At 33.3% G+C, this 22942-nt stretch overlaps 1 protein-coding gene across 1 annotated transcript in view; it reads right to left on the reverse strand.

Annotated features, from left to right (window-relative positions):
• LOC102807935 (uncharacterized) overlaps nt 1-22942 on the reverse strand; it is a 42420-nt gene that overhangs the window by 11703 nt on the left and 7775 nt on the right. Inside the window, exons 2-5 of the mRNA XM_085491995.1 lie at nt 6283-6412; nt 5395-5609; nt 2274-2475; nt 1712-1861 (exon numbers count right to left, since the gene is read on the reverse strand). Of these exons, the coding sequence (XP_085348121.1) occupies nt 1712-1861; nt 2274-2475; nt 5395-5609; nt 6283-6412 (697 nt within the window). The remainder of the gene's footprint in view (nt 1-1711; nt 1862-2273; nt 2476-5394; nt 5610-6282; nt 6413-22942) is intronic.

Raw genomic sequence — 22942 nt, forward strand, 5'->3', positions numbered from 1 at the left:
GTGCTACATTTAAATCTGATGTATAGAATCCAATTATCTTTTTTTTTATTTCCACATTTGTCATTATTATTTTGGGGGCTTTTAATTGCAGTTATAAAGTGTTTTTATATCTTTTTTTTGCCACATGGCAAGCACAGATTTTTACCTAGATGCCACATGGCAAGCATAGATTCTTACCTGGATGCCACATGGCAAGCAGATTCTTACCTAGATGCCACATGGCAAGCACAGATTCTTACCTGGATGCCACATGGCAAGCACAGATTCTTACCTGGATGCCACATGGCAAGCACAGATTCTTACCTAGATGGCACATGGCAAGCACAGATTCTTACCTGGATGCCACATGGCAAGCACAGATTCTTACCTAGATGCCACATGGCAAGCACAGATTCTTACCTAGATGCCACATGGCAAGCACAGATTCTTACCTGGATGCCACATGGCAAGCACAGATTCTTACCTAGATGCCACATGGTAAGCACAGATTCTTACCTAGATGCCACATGGCAAGCACAGATTCTTACCTGGATGCCACATGGCAAGCACAGATTCTTACCTGGATGCCACATGGCAAGCACAGATTCTTACCTAGATGCCACATGGCAAGCACAGATTCTTACCTGGATGCCACATGGCAAGCACAGATTCTTACCTGGATGCCACATGGCAAGCACAGATTCTTACCTAGATGCCACATGGCAAGCACAGATTCTTACCTGGATGCCACATGGCAAGCACAGATTCTTACCTAGATGCCACATGGCAAGCACAGATTCTTACCTGGATGCCACATGGCAAGCACAGATTCTTACCTGGATGCCACATGGCAAGCACAGATTCTTACCTAGATGCCACATGGCAAGCACAGATTCTTACCTAGATGCCACATGGCAAGCACAGATTCTTACCTAGATGCCACATGGCAAGCACAGATTCTTACCTGGATGCCACATGGCAAGCACAGATTCTTACCTAGATGCCACATGGCAAGCACAGATTCTTACCTGGATGCCACATGGCAAGCACAGATTCTTACCTGGATGCCACATGGCAAGCACATATTCTTACCTAGATGGCACATGGCAAGCACAGATTCTTACCTGGATGCCACATGGCAAGCACAGATTCTTACCTAGATGCCACATGGCAAGCACAGATTCTTACCTAGATGCCACATGGCAAGCACAGATTCTTACCTGGATGCCACATGGCAAGCACAGATTCTTACCTAGATGCCACATGGCAAGCACAGATTCTTACCTAGATGCCACATGGCAAGCACAGATTCTTACCTAGATGCCACATGGCAAGCACAGATTCTTACCTGGATGCCACATGGCAAGCACAGATTCTTACCTGGATGCCACATGGCAAGCACAGATTCTTACCTAGATGCCACATGGCAAGCACAGATTCTTACCTGGATGCCACATGGCAAGCACAGATTCTTACCTGGATGCCACATGGCAAGCACAGATTCTTACCTAGATGCCACATGGCAAGCACAGATTCTTACCTGGATGCCACATGGCAAGCACAGATTCTTACCTAGATGCCACATGGCAAGCACAGATTCTTACCTAGATGCCACATGGCAAGCACAGATTCTTACCTGGATGCCACATGGCAAGCACAGATTCTTACCTAGATGCCACATGGCAAGCACAGATTCTTACCTAGATGCCACATGGCAAGCACAGATTCTTACCTGGATGCCACATGGCAAGTACTGAATCATTATAATATTTCCATATGAATGGATTGGGTACAGCTGGTGGACTACTCATACTATTTACACCAACAGACACTGCTTGTATTCCATGTTTCAATAAACTTGGTATCACTGTCTGTGTAATTCCTGAAATATAAAACTACAAAGTCATGTTTTTATATACTACTAAACATGTAAATTTGTCTTGTGTTTTGAATGAGACTATAAACTAGCTGATTTCTATGCAATCATACTTGTTGAGCCTCCACTGTATTCTGTGATGCTATTGGTTAGAACATGTTCAACTGACGCAAGTATTAAAATGAATATTAATGAGCTCATGAATATTAATTAGCAACTGACACTCAAGTCAGGCTGGGCAGAACCCTGCATATATAATGGAATTTTCATCACATACCACTGTGCATGGATATCTAAGTTGCATACCTTTCATCACATACCACTGTGCATGGAGTTGCATACCTTTCATCACTTTTTTAAAAAGTATTTACTAATAGTTATCTTTCAAAAAAAATAGTAAATTAAATACCAAACATACCTGGAACATCACGCTGACTAAGAACTCTGTTTTTTCTCACAATTCCAAATCTTTTATCCAAGTCTTCGCTGATAGTCAAAGAATACTCAAAAAGTGATTTGTCAATATTATCTGTCTGCAAGTTCATTGGTCCAGCATGCCACGTTATGTCACCTCGCTTGACTGCTTTTTTAAAACGATTCTTGTCTTCTTTTGATGGACACTTTTAATTAAAAACAAAATTGAAATGGTGTGAGTAAGTCTTTAAATTTTTTCACAAATAAGAATTATGCAATAACACAGAACTTTACTAATGTTTATAAAAGAAGTTATGAATTCACACTTTGCATCTACTGAGCATGTTACTGAGCATAGGAATAATGCATTGTGGGAAAAAGTTCACACTTTGCATCTACTGAGCATAGGAATAATGCATTGTGGGAAAAGGTTCACGCTTTGCATCTACTGAGCATGTAACTGAGCATAGGAATAATGCATTGTGGGAAAAAGTTCACGCTTTGCAACTACTGAGCATGTAACTGAACATATGAATATATAAAGCATTGTGGGAAAAAGTTCAAGCATTACATCTACTGAGCATGTTACTGAGCATAGGAATAATGAATTATGGGGAAAAAGTTCAAGCATTGCATCCACTGAGCATGTTACTGAGCATAGGAATAATGCACTGTGGCAAAAAGTTCAAGCATTGCATCTACTGAGCATGTTACTGAGCATAGGAATAATGCACTGTGGCAAAAAGTTCAAGCATTGCATCTACTGAGCATGTTACTGAGCATAGGAATAATGCACTGTGGCAAAAAGTTCAAGCATTGCATCTACTGAGCATGTTACTGAGCATAGGAATAATGCACTGTGGCAAAAAGTTCAAGCATTGCATCTACTGAGCATGTTACTGAGCATAGGAATAATGCACTGTGGCAAAAAGTTCAAGCATTGCATCTACTGAGCATGTTACTGAGCATAGGAATAATGCACTGTGGCAAAAAGTTCAAGCATTGCATCTACTGAGCATGTTACTGAGCATAGGAATAATGCACTGTGGCAAAAAGTTCAAGCATTGCATCTACTGAGCATGTTACTGAGCATAGGAATAATGCACTGTGGCAAAAAGTTCAAGCATTGCATCTACTGAGCATGTTACTGAGCATAGGAATAATGCACTGTGGCAAAAAGTTCAAGCATTGCATCTACTGAGCATGTTACTGAGCATAGGAATAATGCACTGTGGCAAAAAGTTCAAGCATTGCATCTACTGAGCATGTTACTGAGCATAGGAATAATGCACTGTGGGAAAAAGGTTCAAGCATTGCATCTACTGAGCATAGGAATAATGCATTGTGGGAAAAAGGTTCAAGCATTGCATCTACTGAGCATGTTACTGAGCATAGGAATAATTCATTGTGGGAAAAGGTTCAAACATTGCATCTCCTGATCATTAACTTAGCTTATGAATTATGGGATGAACTTTAAAATTAAATATATATATTATCACACTGGAAACTCTAAATTGTAAATCAGAATTCATATCAATACATGAATCCTTCATCTGATGTCCTTGTGTATAATTTCTAGTTATAATAGGAACCAATGCAAAAATCATTTTTTCAAGAAAATTCACTCTTTGTATAAAATAATTGTCACTTTTTCATGTATTGATATACAAAAATGATTTGATAAAACTGTGTCAAAGTGTTTAATCTGTGTTTGTTTCTCTCAGTTGACTGTGTGCTTAGCATGATCACTTTACACACGGTTACTAAAAAAAACGATATTGTTAAGAGGTGTGACTCTGCCTAATCCCTCAAGGATGTGTGTCGCGCTGTGTATGCCATCTATCGCTTGAGATTTCAAGGCCCACCATTTTGTTTCTTTCTTGTGTCGATCACTTGATGTCCCGTGAACTTGAAATTTTCAGCTCGTTTTCGATAGAATATCCACATTTAGTGCACAGGCTCTACGAAGAACTATACGTACAATTCGCATGAGTACTCTTGTGACTGTAATAACATTCAGAATCGAGAATCGTCATTTATCGTTTTCACTGTTGAAAGTAGGCTTGGGTTTCGGAAGAAAAACAAAAATTCTAAATCTAATTTTAAAATGCATATTATAAAAAATACTACCAAATCAATTTTTAGTATACTACTGTGCATACTTATGACGGTTGTATGTGATACGGGGGCTTATTAGAGTAAATGTTATCGTTGTGCTTTCGTGTCACTGAATCAGCCATTTTGTTTAAAGTCTTTACACTTTTTTTGTAGACACCGTAGAGCATGTGGAGCATGGGTGGGTCATTTCAGTTATCTTATCACATATTTCAAACCAAATGTATGTGGTATCATGACTCCTCATTAAAACTTTCGCATGGCTGAAATATAAACATTTGTATGGTTTCTTTGACATCTTTTTTTCTGATCATGTGTTGTTGGTTTTTTTATTTCAGTTTTCTGCTGATCTTGTTCTTTAGAAACGAAAATGCCATACAAGACTGGCAAATTTGTATTGAGTTTGTCAGGATTCACTGGAACAACTTACAATTTAGTAACTTAAAACATTGACACAGATGAACAATAAAATGGCGTGCAGTTGTTGATTGCAATGAACTCTGGAAAAACTGATGTCATATTTGCGTGATTTCCTGTCTACATTTTATGTTAATGATTAGCCTATCTTTATCACAGATTAGTACGTCTTTTGTTTCAAATGTTTACCCACGACACGCAGCCGATGAAAAGAACATGGTTTGTTTCCTAACCGTCTTTTTTAGTAACCGTGCCTTACATAAAGGATGTTATAGTTTGATCTCCTAGTTGTCTGCTAAGTATAAATTCATCAGAGTACATTCTACTCAGATAACTAAACACGTGGTATTAGGTTTGGGAGATGGGAATGACAATAACTGGTCAGTCCTGAGTGCTAGTCTATTCTACACCAGACATGATAAAATGATAGAATAAAAGTATACTCATAACAAGTAGCTTATTCCCTGAGAGAGATGTCTGAAAAAAGTCTCACATATGAATAAACGTTTATACAAGAAAAGAGAAAAGCATGAGATTTTTAAGTAATGTGATGCTACAAATAAAACATATGATCTAATCTGTGCACAACTTACTATAAGTTTAATACCAGCAAGTTCTAAACTGGGAGGGCAGTCTAAATAAAGACTGACCAGCCATGGATGGGTCGTATAAATGAACGTCTCATTACCACCAAGTAAACGCAGAGTGTTCGCAATTCGGATTGCTCTTGGGTAGTAAATATTAAAATATTGGTTCAGCACATTATTTACAAATCCCTTCTCGGTGGTAAGACCATTGTAGCCAACATCTATTAAGTAATGCGGAAAAAAATTAACAATTAGCTTTGTGGTTGCTGTGGTTACAGTCATCATTGTACCATACTTCTAAACCTCTGTAAACAGTTTTGGTTTTTTTAAAACAATTTTGCAATTTAGTGAAAATTTCTCTTAGGTTCTCAAGTGTCAGCGTCTATTGCTAAAAATTTAGCCGTCATGAATCGTGATCTTCCTCACAGTAACAAATTTGATCATATGACTATACAAATCCTGCTCGACTAATACCTATTAGAACACACCTCATGCCTTTACAAAAACATATGTCATATCTTGTGTCCACGCACGTTGGTTGAAATTGTGTGAGTCGCAGCTTTTTTTTCATTTTTCTCTTAGAATTTCAAGAAGCATGAAAACAAGAACACATTTTTCAGAAAAAGACATCAATTTGAAAACGTGTCTGTGCACAATGAGGTCACTGAGAAGCTTGGTAAGATTACAACAACTTGGTGTGGTCATTGAACATGTTGGTGATGTTACTGGTCAATGAGATCACTGAGCAAGGTTAACAAGCAAAAGGACGTTCATATTCAAGTTTGATTTTTTAACATGACTTGATTTATGAGGATAGATGCGCAGTGAGTTTCTGGAACAGCAATAGAAGAGAGATGGTGAAATCCACATCACCATGGCAACAAATCAACTCACCCAAATGGTTCATGTATACAATGTGAACATGGTTGATATCCTGAACTTTGACCCAAGAGTTTCCATCCTCCCATAATATGTGGCCACAGTTTATCACTTTTCCATAGTAGCACTCGTCTGTAGAAACTACCTATAGTGAGACAAACCACTTTGCTATGACTCATGTCAATGACATTCATTTGATTAAATCTACATACATTTGAATGGCTAATAAGATAAACTACCTATAGTGAGGCAAAACACTTTGCTATGACTCATGTCAATGACAATAATTTGATTAAATCTACATACATTTGAATGGCTAATAAGATAAACTACCTATACTGAAACAAAACACTTTGCTATGACTCACGTCAATGACAATAATTTGATTAAATCTACATACATTTGAATGGCTAATAAGATAAACTACCTATAGTGAGGCAAAACACTTTGCTATGACTCACGTCAAATGACAATCATTTGATTAAATCTACATACATTTGAATGGCTAATAAGATAAACTACCTATAGTGAGGCAAAACACTTTGCTATGACTCACGTCAATGACATTAATTTGATTAAATCTACATACATTTGAATGGCTAATAAGATAAACTACCTATAGTGAGGCAAAACACTTTGCTATGACTCACGTCAATGACAATAATTTGATTAAATCTACATACATTTGAATGGCTAATAAGATAAACTACCTATAGTGAGGCAAAACACTTTGCTATGACTCACGTCAATGACATTCATTTGATTAAATCTACATACATTTGAATGGCTAATAAGATAAACTACCTATAGTGAGGCAAAACACTTTGCTATGACTCACGTCAAATGACAATCATTTGATTAAATCTACATACATTTGAATGGCTAATAAGATAAACTACCTATAGTGAGGCAAAACACTTTGCTATGACTCACGTCAATGACATTCATTTGATTAAATCTACATACATTTGAATGGCTAATAAGATAAACTACATATAGTGAGGCAAAACACTTTGCTATGACTCACGTCAAATGACAATCATTTGATTAAATCTACATACATTTGAATGGCTAATAAGATAAACTACCTATAGTGAGGCAAAACACTTTGCTATGACTCACGTCAATGACATTAATTTGATTAAATCTACATACATTTGAATGGCTAATAAGATAAACTACCTATAGTGAGGCAAAACACTTTGCTATGACTCACATCAATGACAATAATTTGATTAAATCTACATACATTTGAATGGCTAATAAGATAAACTACCTATAGTGAGGCAAAACACTTTGCTATGACTCACGTCAATGACATTCATTTGATTAAATCTACATACATTTGAATGGCTAATAAGATAAACTACCTATAGTGAGGCAAAACACTTTGCTATGACTCACGTCAAATGACAATCATTTGATTAAATCTACATACATTTGAATGGCTAATAAGATAAACTACCTATAGTGAGGCAAAACACTTTGCTATGACTCACGTCAATGACATTCATTTGATTAAATCTACATACATTTGAATGGCTAATAAGATAAACTACATATAGTGAGGCAAAACACTTTGCTATGACTCACGTCAATGACATTCATTTGATTATTTCTACATACATTTGAATGGCTAATAAGATAAACTACCTATAGTGAGGCAAAACACTTTGCTATGACTCACGTCAATGACAATAATTTGATTAAATCTACATACATTTAAATGGCTAATAAGATAAACTACCTATAGTGAGGCAAAACACTTTGCTATGACTCACGTCAATGGCATTCATTTGATTAAATCTACATACATTTGAATGGCTAATAAGATAAACTACCTATAGTGAGGCAAAACACTTTGCTATGACTCATGTCAATGACATTCATTTGATTAAATCTACATACATTTGAATGGCTAATACGATAAACTACCTATAGTGAGGCAAAACACTTTGCTATGACTCACGTCAATGACAATAATTTGATTAAATCTACATACATTTGAATGGCTAATAAGATAAACAACCTATAGTGAGGCAAAACACTTTGCTATGACTCACGTCAATGACATTCATTTGATTAAATCTACATACATTTGAATGGCTAATAAGATAAACTACATATAGTGAGGCAAAACACTTTGCTATGACTCACGTCAAATGACAATCATTTGATTAAATCTACATACATTTGAATGGCTAATAAGATAAACTACCTATAGTGAGGCAAAACACTTTGCTATGACTCACGTCAATGACATTAATTTGATTAAATCTACATACATTTGAATGGCTAATAAGATAAACTACCTATAGTGAGGCAAAACACTTTGCTATGACTCACGTCAATGACAATAATTTGATTAAATCTACATACATTTGAATGGCTAATAAGATAAACTACCTATAGTGAGGCAAAACACTTTGCTATGACTCACGTCAATGACATTCATTTGATTAAATCTACATACATTTGAATGGCTAATAAGATAAACTACCTATAGTGAGGCAAAACACTTTGCTATGACTCACGTCAAATGACAATCATTTGATTAAATCTACATACATTTGAATGGCTAATAAGATAAACTACCTATAGTGAGGCAAAACACTTTGCTATGACTCACGTCAATGACATTCATTTGATTAAATCTACATACATTTGAATGGCTAATACGATAAACTACCTATAGTGAGGCAAAACACTTTGCTATGACTCACGTCAATGACAATAATTTGATTAAATCTACATACATTTGAATGGCTAATAAGATAAACTACCTATAGTGAGGCAAAACACTTTGCTATGACTCACGTCAAATGACAATCATTTGATTAAATCTACATACATTTGAATGGCTAATAAGATAAACTACCTATAGTGAGGCAAAACACTTTGCTATGACTCACGTCAATGGCATTAATTTGATTAAATCTACATACATTTGAATGGCTAATAAGATAAACTACCTATAGTGAGGCAAAACACTTTGCTATGACTCACGTCAATGACATTCATTTGATTAAATCTACATACATTTGAATGGCTAATAAGATAAACTACCTATAGTGAGGCAAAACACTTTGCTATGACTCACGTCAAATGACAATCATTTGATTAAATCTACATACATTTGAATGGCTAATAAGATAAAGTACCTATAGTGAGGCAAAACACTTTGCTATGACTCACGTCAATGACAATCATTTGATTAAATCTACATACATTTGAATGGCTAATAAGATAAACTACCTATAGTGAGGCAAAACACTTTGCTATGACTCACGTCAATGACCATAATTTGATTAAATCTACATACATTTAAATGGCTAATAAGATAAACTACCTATAGTGAAACAAAACACTTTGGTATGACTCACGTCAATGACAATAATTTGATTAAATCTACATACATTTGAATGGCTAATAAGATAAACTACCTATAGTGAGGCAAAACACTTTGCTATGACTCATGTCAATGACAATAATTTGATTAAATCTACATACATTTGAATGGCTAATAAGATAAACTACCTATACTGAGGCAAAACACTTTGCTATGACTCACGTCAATGACAATAATTTGATTAAATCTACATACATTTGAATGGCTAATAAGATAAACTACCTATAGTGAGGCAAAACACTTTGCTATGACTCACGTCAAATGACAATCATTTGATTAAATCTACATACATTTGAATGGCTAATAAGATAAACTACCTATAGTGAGGCAAAACACTTTGCTATGACTCACGTCAATGACATTAATTTGATTAAATCTACATACATTTGAATGGCTAATAAGATAAACTACCTATAGTGAGGCAAAACACTTTGCTATGACTCACGTCAATGACAATAATTTGATTAAATCTACATACATTTGAATGGCTAATAAGATAAACTACCTATAGTGAGGCAAAACACTTTGCTATGACTCACGTCAATGACATTCATTTGATTAAATCTACATACATTTGAATGGCTAATAAGATAAACTACCTATAGTGAGGCAAAACACTTTGCTATGACTCACGTCAAATGACAATCATTTGATTAAATCTACATACATTTGAATGGCTAATAAGATAAACTACCTATAGTGAGGCAAAACACTTTGCTATGACTCACGTCAATGACATTCATTTGATTAAATCTACATACATTTGAATGGCTAATAAGATAAACTACATATAGTGAGGCAAAACACTTTGCTATGACTCACGTCAAATGACAATCATTTGATTAAATCTACATACATTTGAATGGCTAATAAGATAAACTACCTATAGTGAGGCAAAACACTTTGCTATGACTCACGTCAATGACATTAATTTGATTAAATCTACATACATTTGAATGGCTAATAAGATAAACTACCTATAGTGAGGCAAAACACTTTGCTATGACTCACGTCAATGACAATAATTTGATTAAATCTACATACATTTGAATGGCTAATAAGATAAACTACCTATAGTGAGGCAAAACACTTTGCTATGACTCATGTCAATGACATTCATTTGATTAAATCTACATACATTTGAATGGCTAATAAGATAAACTACCTATAGTGAGGCAAAACACTTTGCTATGACTCATGTCAATGACAATAATTTGATTAAATCTACATACATTTGAATGGCTAATAAGATAAACTACCTATACTGAGGCAAAACACTTTGCTATGACTCACGTCAATGACATTCATTTGATTAAATCTACATACATTTGAATGGCTAATAAGATAAACTACCTATAGTGAGGCAAAACACTTTGCTATGACTCACGTCAAATGACAATCATTTGATTAAATCTACATACATTTGAATGGCTAATAAGATAAACTACCTATAGTGAGGCAAAACACTTTGCTATGACTCACGTCAATGACATTCATTTGATTAAATCTACATACATTTGAATGGCTAATAAGATAAACTACATATAGTGAGGCAAAACACTTTGCTATGACTCACGTCAATGACATTCATTTGATTATTTCTACATACATTTAAATGGCTAATAAGATAAACTACCTACAGTGAGGCAAAACACTTTGCTATGACTCACGTCAATGACAATAATTTGATTAAATCTACATACATTTAAATGGCTAATAAGATAAACTACCTATAGTGAGGCAAAACACTTTGCTATGACTCACGTCAATGGCATTCATTTGATTAAATCTACATACATTTGAATGGCTAATAAGATAAACTACCTATAGTGAGGCAAAACACTTTGCTATGACTCATGTCAGTGACATTCATTTGATTAAATCTACATACATTTGAATGGCTAATACGATAAACTACCTATAGTGAGGCAAAACACTTTGCTATGACTCACGTCAATGACAATAATTTGATTAAATCTACATACATTTGAATGGCTAATAAGATAAACTACCTATAGTGAGGCAAAACACTTTGCTATGACTCACGTCAATGACATTCATTTGATTAAATCTACATACATTTGAATGGCTAATAAGATAAACTACCTATAGTGAGGCAAAACACTTTGCTATGACTCACGTCAAATGACAATCATTTGATTAAATCTACATACATTTGAATGGCTAATAAGATAAACTACCTATAGTGAGGCAAAACACTTTGCTATGACTCACGTCAATGACATTCATTTGATTAAATCTACATACATTTGAATGGCTAATAAGATAAACTACCTATAGTGAGGCAAAACACTTTGCTATGACTCACGTCAATGACAATAATTTGATTAAATCTACATACATTTAAATGGCTAATAAGATAAACTACCTATAGTGAGGCAAACCACTTTGCTATGACTCATGTCAATGACATTCATTTGATTAAATCTACATACATTTGAATGGCTAATACGATAAACTACCTATAGTGAGGCAAAACACTTTGCTATGACTCACGTCAATGACAATAATTTGATTAAATCTACATACATTTGAATGGCTAATAAGATAAACAACCTATAGTGAGGCAAAACACTTTGCTATGACTCACGTCAATGACATTCATTTGATTAAATCTACATACATTTGAATGGCTAATAAGATAAACTACATATAGTGAGGCAAAACACTTTGCTATGACTCACGTCAAATGACAATCATTTGATTAAATCTACATACATTTGAATGGCTAATAAGATAAACTACCTATAGTGAGGCAAAACACTTTGCTATGACTCACGTCAATGACATTAATTTGATTAAATCTACATACATTTGAATGGCTAATAAGATAAACTACCTATAGTGAGGCAAAACACTTTGCTATGACTCACGTCAATGACAATAATTTGATTAAATCTACATACATTTGAATGGCTAATAAGATAAACTACCTATAGTGAGGCAAAACACTTTGCTATGACTCACGTCAATGACATTCATTTGATTAAATCTACATACATTTGAATGGCTAATAAGATAAACTACCTATAGTGAGGCAAAACACTTTGCTATGACTCACGTCAAATGACAATCATTTGATTAAATCTACATACATTTGAATGGCTAATAAGATAAACTACCTATAGTGAGGCAAAACACTTTGCTATGACTCACGTCAATGACATTCATTTGATTAAATCTACATACATTTGAATGGCTAATAAGATAAACTACATATAGTGAGGCAAAACACTTTGCTATGACTCACGTCAATGACATTCATTTGATTATTTCTACATACATTTGAATGGCTAATAAGATAAACTACCTATAGTGAGGCAAAACACTTTGCTATGACTCACGTCAATGACAATAATTTGATTAAATCTACATACATTTAAATGGCTAATAAGATAAACTACCTATAGTGAGGCAAAACACTTTGCTATGACTCACGTCAATGGCATTCATTTGATTAAATCTACATACATTTGAATGGCTAATAAGATAAACTACCTATAGTGAGGCAAAACACTTTGCTATGACTCATGTCAATGACATTCATTTGATTAAATCTACATACATTTGAATGGCTAATACGATAAACTACCTATAGTGAGGCAAAACACTTTGCTATGACTCACGTCAATGACAATAATTTGATTAAATCTACATACATTTGAATGGCTAATAAGATAAACTACCTATAGTGAGGCAAAACACTTTGCTATGACTCACGTCAAATGACAATCATTTGATTAAATCTACATACATTTGAATGGCTAATAAGATAAACTACCTATAGTGAGGCAAAACACTTTGCTATGACTCACGTCAATGGCATTAATTTGATTAAATCTACATACATTTGAATGGCTAATAAGATAAACTACCTATAGTGAGGCAAAACACTTTGCTATGACTCACGTCAATGACATTCATTTGATTAAATCTACATACATTTGAATGGCTAATAAGATAAACTACCTATAGTGAGGCAAAACACTTTGCTATGACTCACGTCAAATGACAATCATTTGATTAAATCTACATACATTTGAATGGCTAATAAGATAAAGTACCTATAGTGAGGCAAAACACTTTGCTATGACTCACGTCAATGACAATCATTTGATTAAATCTACATACATTTGAATGGCTAATAAGATAAACTACCTATAGTGAGGCAAAACACTTTGCTATGACTCACGTCAATGACAATAATTTGATTAAATCTACATACATTTAAATGGCTAATAAGATAAACTACCTATAGTGAAACAAAACACTTTGGTATGACTCACGTCAATGACAATAATTTGATTAAATCTACATACATTTGAATGGCTAATAAGATAAACTACCTATAGTGAGGCAAAACACTTTGCTATGACTCATGTCAATGACAATAATTTGATTAAATCTACATACATTTGAATGGCTAATAAGATAAACTACCTATACTGAGGCAAAACACTTTGCTATGACTCACGTCAATGACAATAATTTGATTAAATCTACATACATTTGAATGGCTAATAAGATAAACTACCTATAGTGAGGCAAAACACTTTGCTATGACTCACGTCAAATGACAATCATTTGATTAAATCTACATACATTTGAATGGCTAATAAGATAAACTACCTATAGTGAGGCAAAACACTTTGCTATGACTCACGTCAATGACATTAATTTGATTAAATCTACATACATTTGAATGGCTAATAAGATAAACTACCTATAGTGAGGCAAAACACTTTGCTATGACTCACGTCAATGACAATAATTTGATTAAATCTACATACATTTGAATGGCTAATAAGATAAACTACCTATAGTGAGGCAAAACACTTTGCTATGACTCACGTCAATGACATTCATTTGATTAAATCTACATACATTTGAATGGCTAATAAGATAAACTACCTATAGTGAGGCAAAACACTTTGCTATGACTCACGTCAAATGACAATCATTTGATTAAATCTACATACATTTGAATGGCTAATAAGATAAACTACCTATAGTGAGGCAAAACACTTTGCTATGACTCACGTCAATGACATTCATTTGATTAAATCTACATACATTTGAATGGCTAATAAGATAAACTACATATAGTGAGGCAAAACACTTTGCTATGACTCACGTCAAATGACAATCATTTGATTAAATCTACATACATTTGAATGGCTAATAAGATAAACTACCTATAGTGAGGCAAAACACTTTGCTATGACTCACGTCAATGACATTAATTTGATTAAATCTACATACATTTGAATGGCTAATAAGATAAACTACCTATAGTGAGGCAAAACACTTTGCTATGACTCACGTCAATGACAATAATTTGATTAAATCTACATACATTTGAATGGCTAATAAGATAAACTACCTATACTGAGGCAAAACACTTTGCTATGACTCACGTCAATGACAATAATTTGATTAAATCTACATACATTTGAATGGCTAATACGATAAACTACCTATAGTGAGGCAAAACACTTTGCTATGACTCACGTCAATGACAATAATTTGATTAAATCTACATACATTTGAATGGCTAATAAGATAAACAACCTATAGTGAGGCAAAACACTTTGCTATGACTCACGTCAATGACATTCATTTGATTAAATCTACATACATTTGAATGGCTAATAAGATAAACTACATATAGTGAGGCAAAACACTTTGCTATGACTCACGTCAAATGACAATCATTTGATTAAATCTACATACATTTGAATGGCTAATAAGATAAACTACCTATAGTGAGGCAAAACACTTTGCTATGACTCACGTCAATGACATTAATTTGATTAAATCTACATACATTTGAATGGCTAATAAGATAAACTACCTATAGTGAGGCAAAACACTTTGCTATGACTCACGTCAATGACAATAATTTGATTAAATCTACATACATTTGAATGGCTAATAAGATAAACTACCTATAGTGAGGCAAAACACTTTGCTATGACTCACGTCAATGACATTCATTTGATTAAATCTACATACATTTGAATGGCTAATAAGATAAACTACCTATAGTGAGGCAAAACACTTTGCTATGACTCACGTCAAATGACAATCATTTGATTAAATCTACATACATTTGAATGGCTAATAAGATAAACTACCTATAGTGAGGCAAAACACTTTGCTATGACTCACGTCAATGACATTCATTTGATTAAATCTACATACATTTGAATGGCTAATAAGATAAACTACATATAGTGAGGCAAAACACTTTGCTATGACTCACGTCAATGACATTCATTTGATTATTTCTACATACATTTGAATGGCTAATAAGATAAACTACCTATAGTGAGGCAAAACACTTTGCTATGACTCACGTCAATGACAATAATTTGATTAAATCTACATACATTTAAATGGCTAATAAGATAAACTACCTATAGTGAGGCAAAACACTTTGCTATGACTCACGTCAATGGCATTCATTTGATTAAATCTACATACATTTGAATGGCTAATAAGATAAACTACCTATAGTGAGGCAAAACACTTTGCTATGACTCATGTCAATGACATTCATTTGATTAAATCTACATACATTTGAATGGCTAATACGATAAACTACCTATAGTGAGGCAAAACACTTTGCTATGACTCACGTCAATGACAATAATTTGATTAAATCTACATACATTTGAATGGCTAATAAGATAAACTACCTATAGTGAGGCAAAACACTTTGCTATGACTCACGTCAAATGACAATCATTTGATTAAATCTACATACATTTGAATGGCTAATAAGATAAACTACCTATAGTGAGGCAAAACACTTTGCTATGACTCACGTCAATGGCATTAATTTGATTAAATCTACATACATTTGAATGGCTAATAAGATAAACTACCTATAGTGAGGCAAAACACTTTGCTATGACTCACGTCAATGACATTCATTTGATTAAATCTACATACATTTGAATGGCTAATAAGATAAACTACCTATAGTGAGGCAAAACACTTTGCTATGACTCACGTCAAATGACAATCATTTGATTAAATCTACATACATTTGAATGGCTAATAAGATAAAGTACCTATAGTGAGGCAAAACACTTTGCTATGACTCACGTCAATGACAATCATTTGATTAAATCTACATACATTTGAATGGCTAATAAGATAAACTACCTATAGTGAGGCAAAACACTTTGCTATGACTCACGTCAATGACAATAATTTGATTAAATCTACATACATTTAAATGGCTAATAAGATAAACTACCTATAGTGAAACAAAACACTTTGGTATGACTCACGTCAATGACAATAATTTGATTAAATCTACATACATTTGAATGGCTAATAAGATAAACTACCTATAGTGAGGCAAAACACTTTGCTATGACTCATGTCAATGACAATAATTTGATTAAATCTACATACATTTGAATGGCTAATAAGATAAACTACCTATACTGAGGCAAAACACTTTGCTATGACTCACGTCAATGACAATAATTTGATTAAATCTACATACATTTGAATGGCTAATAAGATAAACTACCTATAGTGAGGCAAAACACTTTGCTATGACTCACGTCAAATGACAATCATTTGATTAAATCTACATACATTTGAATGGCTAATAAGATAAACTACCTATAGTGAGGCAAAACACTTTGCTATGACTCACGTCAATGACATTAATTTGATTAAATCTACATACATTTGAATGGCTAATAAGATAAACTACCTATAGTGAGGCAAAACACTTTGCTATGACTCACGTCAATGACAATAATTTGATTAAATCTACATACATTTGAATGGCTAATAAGATAAACTACCTATAGTGAGGCAAAACACTTTGCTATGACTCACGTCAATGACATTCATTTGATTAAATCTACATACATTTGAATGGCTAATAAGATAAACTACCTATAGTGAGGCAAAACACTTTGCTATGACTCACGTCAAATGACAATCATTTGATTAAATCTACATACATTTGAATGGCTAATAAGATAAACTACCTATAGTGAGGCAAAACACTTTGCTATGACTCACGTCAATGACATTCATTTGATTAAATCTACATACATTTGAATGGCTAATAAGATAAACTACATATAGTGAGGCAAAACACTTTGCTATGACTCACGTCAAATGACAATCATTTGATTAAATCTACATACATTTGAATGGCTAATAAGATAAACTACCTATAGTGAGGCAAAACACTTTGCTATGACTCACGTCAATGACATTAATTTGATTAAATCTACATACATTTGAATGGCTAATAAGATAAACTACCTATAGTGAGGCAAAACACTTTGCTATGACTCACGTCAATGACAATAATTTGATTAAATCTACATACATTTGAATGGCTAATAAGATAAACTACCTATAGTGAGGCAAAACACTTTGCTATGACTCACGTCAATGACATTCATTTGATTAAATCTACATACATTTGAATGGCTAATAAGATAAACTACCTATAGTGAGGCAAAACACTTTGCTATGACTCACGTCAAATGACAATCATTTGATTAAATCTACATACATTTGAATGGCTAATAAGATAAACTACCTATAGTGAGGCAAAACACTTTGCTATGACTCACGTCAATGACATTCATTTGATTAAATCTACATACATTTGAATGGCTAATAAGATAAACTACATATAGTGAGGCAAAACACTTTGCTATGACTCACGTCAATGACATTCATTTGATTATTTCTACATACATTTGAATGGCTAATAAGATAAACTACCTACAGTGAGGCAAAACACTTTGCTATGACTCACGTCAATGACAATAATTTGATTAAATCTACATACATTTAAATGGCTAATAAGATAAACTACCTATAGTGAGGCAAAACACTTTGCTATGACTCACGTCAATGGCATTCATTTGATTAAATCTACATACATTTGAATGGCTAATAAGATAAACTACCTATAGTGAGGCAAAACACTTTGCTATGACTCATGTCAATGACATTCATTTGATTAAATCTACATACATTTGAATGGCTAATACGATAAACTACCTATAGTGAGGCAAAACACTTTGCTATGACTCACGTCAATGACAATAATTTGATTAAATCTACATACATTTGAATGGCTAATAAGATAAACTACCTATAGTGAGGCAAAACACTTTGCTATGACTCACGTCAATGACATTCATTTGATTAAATCTACATACATTTGAATGGCTAATAAGATAAACTACATATAGTGAGGCAAAACACTTTGCTATGACTCACGTCAAATGACAATCATTTGATTAAATCTACATACATTTGAATGGCTAAAAAGATAAACTACCTATAGTGAGGCAAAACACTTTGCTATGACTCACGTCAATGACATTAATTTGATTAAATCTACATACATTTGAATGGCTAATAAGATAAACTACCTATAGTGAGGCAAAACACTTTGCTATGACTCACGTCAATGACAATAATTTGATTAAATCTACATACATTTAAATGGCTAATAAGATAAACTACCTATAGTGAGGCAAAACACTTTGCTATGACTCACGTCAATGGCATTCATTTGATTAAATCTACATACATTTGAATGGCTAATAAGATAAACTACCTATAGTGAGGCAAAACACTTTGCTATGACTCATGTCAATGACATTCATTTGATTAAATCTACATACATTTGAATGGCTAATACGATAAACTACCTATAGTGAGGCAAAACACTTTGCTATGACTCACGTCAATGACAATAATTTGATTAAATCTACATACATTTGAATGGCTAATAAGATAAACTACCTATAGTGAGGCAAAACACTTTGCTATGACTCACGTCAAATGACAATCATTTGATTAAATCTACATACATTTGAATGGCTAATAAGATAAACTACCTATAGTGAGGCAAAACACTTTGCTATGACTCACGTCAATGGCATTAATTTGATTAAATCTACACACATTTGAATGGCTAATAAGATAAACTACCTATAGTGAGGCAAAACACTTTGCTATGACTCACGTCAATGACATTCATTTGATTAAATCTACATACATTTGAATGGCTAATAAGATAAACTACCTATAGTGAGGCAAAACACTTTGCTATGACTCACGTCAAATGACACTCATTTGATTAAATCTACATACATTTGAATGGCTAATAAGATAAACTACCTATAGTGAGGCAAAACACTTTGCTATGACTCACGTCAATGACAATCATTTGATTAAATCTACATACATTTGAATGGCTAATAAGATAAACTACCTATAGTGAGGCAAAACACTTTGCTATGACTCACGTCAATGACAATAATTTGATTAAATCTACATACATTTAAATGGCTAATAAGATAAACTACCTATAGTGAAACAAAACACTTTGGTATGACTCACGTCAATGACAATAATTTGATTAAATCTACATACATTTGAATGGCTAATAAGATAAACTACCTATAGTGAGGCAAAACACTTTGCTATGACTCACGTCAATGACATTCATTTGATTAAATCTACATACATTTGAATGGCTAATAAGATAAACTACCTATAGTCAGGCAAAACACTTTGCTATGACTCACGTCAAATGACAATCATTTGATTAAATCTACATACATTTGAATGGCTAATAAGATAAACTACCTATAGTGAGGCAAAACACTTTGCTATGACTCACGTCAATGACAATCATTTGATTAAATCTACATACATTTGAATGGCTAATAAGATAAACTACCTATAGTGAGGCAAAACACTTTGCTATGACTCACGTCAATGACAATAATTTGATTAAATCTACATACATTTAAATGGCTAATAAGATAAACTACTTATAGTGAAACAAAACACTTTGCTATGACTCACGTCAATGACAATAATTTGATTAAATCTACATACATTTGAATGGCTAATAAGATAAACTACCTATAGTGAGACAAAACACTTTGCTATGACTCACGTCAATGACAATCATTTGATTAAATCTACATACATTTGAATGGCTAATAAGTTAAACTACCTATAGTGAGGCAAAACACTTTGCTATGACTCACGTCAATGACAATCATTTGATTAAATCTACATACATTTGAATGGCTAATAAGATAAACTACCTATAGTGAGGCAAAACACTTTGCTATGACTCACGTCAAATGACAATCATTTGATTAAATCTACATACATTTGAATGGCTAATAAGATAAACTACCTATAGTGAGGCAAAACACTTTGCTATGACTCACGTCAATGACAATAATTTGATTAAATCTACATACATTTGAATGGCTAATAAGATAAACTACCTATAGTGAGGCAAAACACTTTGCTATGACTCACGTCAAATGACAATCATTTGATTAAATCTACATACATTTGAATGGCTAATAAGATAAACTACCTATAGTGAGGCAAAACACTTTGCTATGACTCACGTCAATGACATTAATTTGATTAAATCTACATACATTTGAATGGCTAATAAGATAAACTACCTATAGTGAGGCAAAACACTTTGCTATGACTCACGTCAATGACAATAATTTGATTAAATCTACATACATTTGAATGGCTAATAAGATAAACTACCTATAGTGAGGCAAAACACTTTGCTATGACTCACGTCAATGACATTCATTTGATTAAATCTACATACATTTGAATGGCTAATAAGATAAACTACCTATAGTGAGGCAAAACACTTTGCTATGACTCACGTCAAATGACAATCATTTGATTAAATCTACATACATTTGAATGGCTAATAAGATAAACTACCTATAGTGAGGCAAAACACTTTGCTATGACTCACGTCAATGACATTCATTTGATTAAATCTACATACATTTGAATGGCTAATAAGATAAACTACATATAGTGAGGCAAAACACTTTGCTATGACTCACGTCAAATGACAATCATTTGATTAAATCTACATACATTTGAATGGCTAATAAGATAAACTACCTATAGTGAGGCAAAACACTTTGCTATGACTCACGTCAATGACATTAATTTGATTAAATCTACATACATTTGAATGGCTAATAAGATAAACTACCTATAGTGAGGCAAAACACTTTGCTATGACTCACGTCAATGACAATAATTTGATTAAATCTACATACATTTGAATGGCTAATAAGATAAACTACCTATAGTGAGGCAAAACACTTTGCTATGACTCACGTCAATGACATTCATTTGATTAAATCTACATACATTTGAATGGCTAATAGGATAAACTACCTATAGTGAGGCAAAACACTTTGCTATGACTCACGTCAAATGACAATCATTTGATTAAATCTACATACATTTGAATGGCTAATAAGATAAACTACCTATAGTGAGGCAAAACACTTTGCTATGACTCACGTCAATGACATTCATTTGATTAAATCTACATACATTTGAATGGCTAATAAGATAAACTACATATAGTGAGGCAAAACACTTTGCTATGACTCACGTCAATGACATTCATTTGATTATTTCTACATATATTTGAATGGCTAATAAGATAAACTACCTACAGTGAGGCAAAACACTTTGCTATGACTCACGTCAATGACAATAATTTGATTAAATCTACATACATTTAAATGGCTAATAAGATAAACTACCTATAGTGAGGCAAAACACTTTGCTATGACTCACGTCAATGGCATTCATTTGATTAAATCTACATACATTTGAATGGCTAATAAGATAAACTACCTATAGTGAGGCAAAACACTTTGCTATGACTCATGTCAATGACATTCATTTGATTAAATCTACATACATTTGAATGGCTAATACGATAAACTACCTATAGTGAGGCAAAACACTTTGCTATGACTCACGTCAATGACAATAATTTGATTAAATCTACATACATTTGAATGGCTAATAAGATAAACTACCTATAGTGAGGCAAAACACTTTGCTATGACTCACGTCAATGACATTCATTTGATTAAATCTACATACATTTGAATGGCTAATAAGATAAACTACATATAGTGAGGCAAAACACTTTGCTATGACTCACGTCAAATGACAATCATTTGATTAAATCTACATACATTTGAATGGCTAAAAAGATAAACTACCTATAGTGAGGCAAAACACTTTGCTATGACTCACGTCAATGACATTAATTTGATTAAATCTACATACATTTGAATGGCTAATAAGATAAACTACCTATAGTGAGGCAAAACACTTTGCTATGACTCACGTCAATGA

The sequence above is a fragment of the Saccoglossus kowalevskii genome, chromosome 17, assembly GCF_978046115.1.
Source record: "Saccoglossus kowalevskii chromosome 17, keSacKowa6.1, whole genome shotgun sequence".
Classification (NCBI taxonomy): Eukaryota; Metazoa; Hemichordata; class Enteropneusta; family Harrimaniidae; genus Saccoglossus; species Saccoglossus kowalevskii.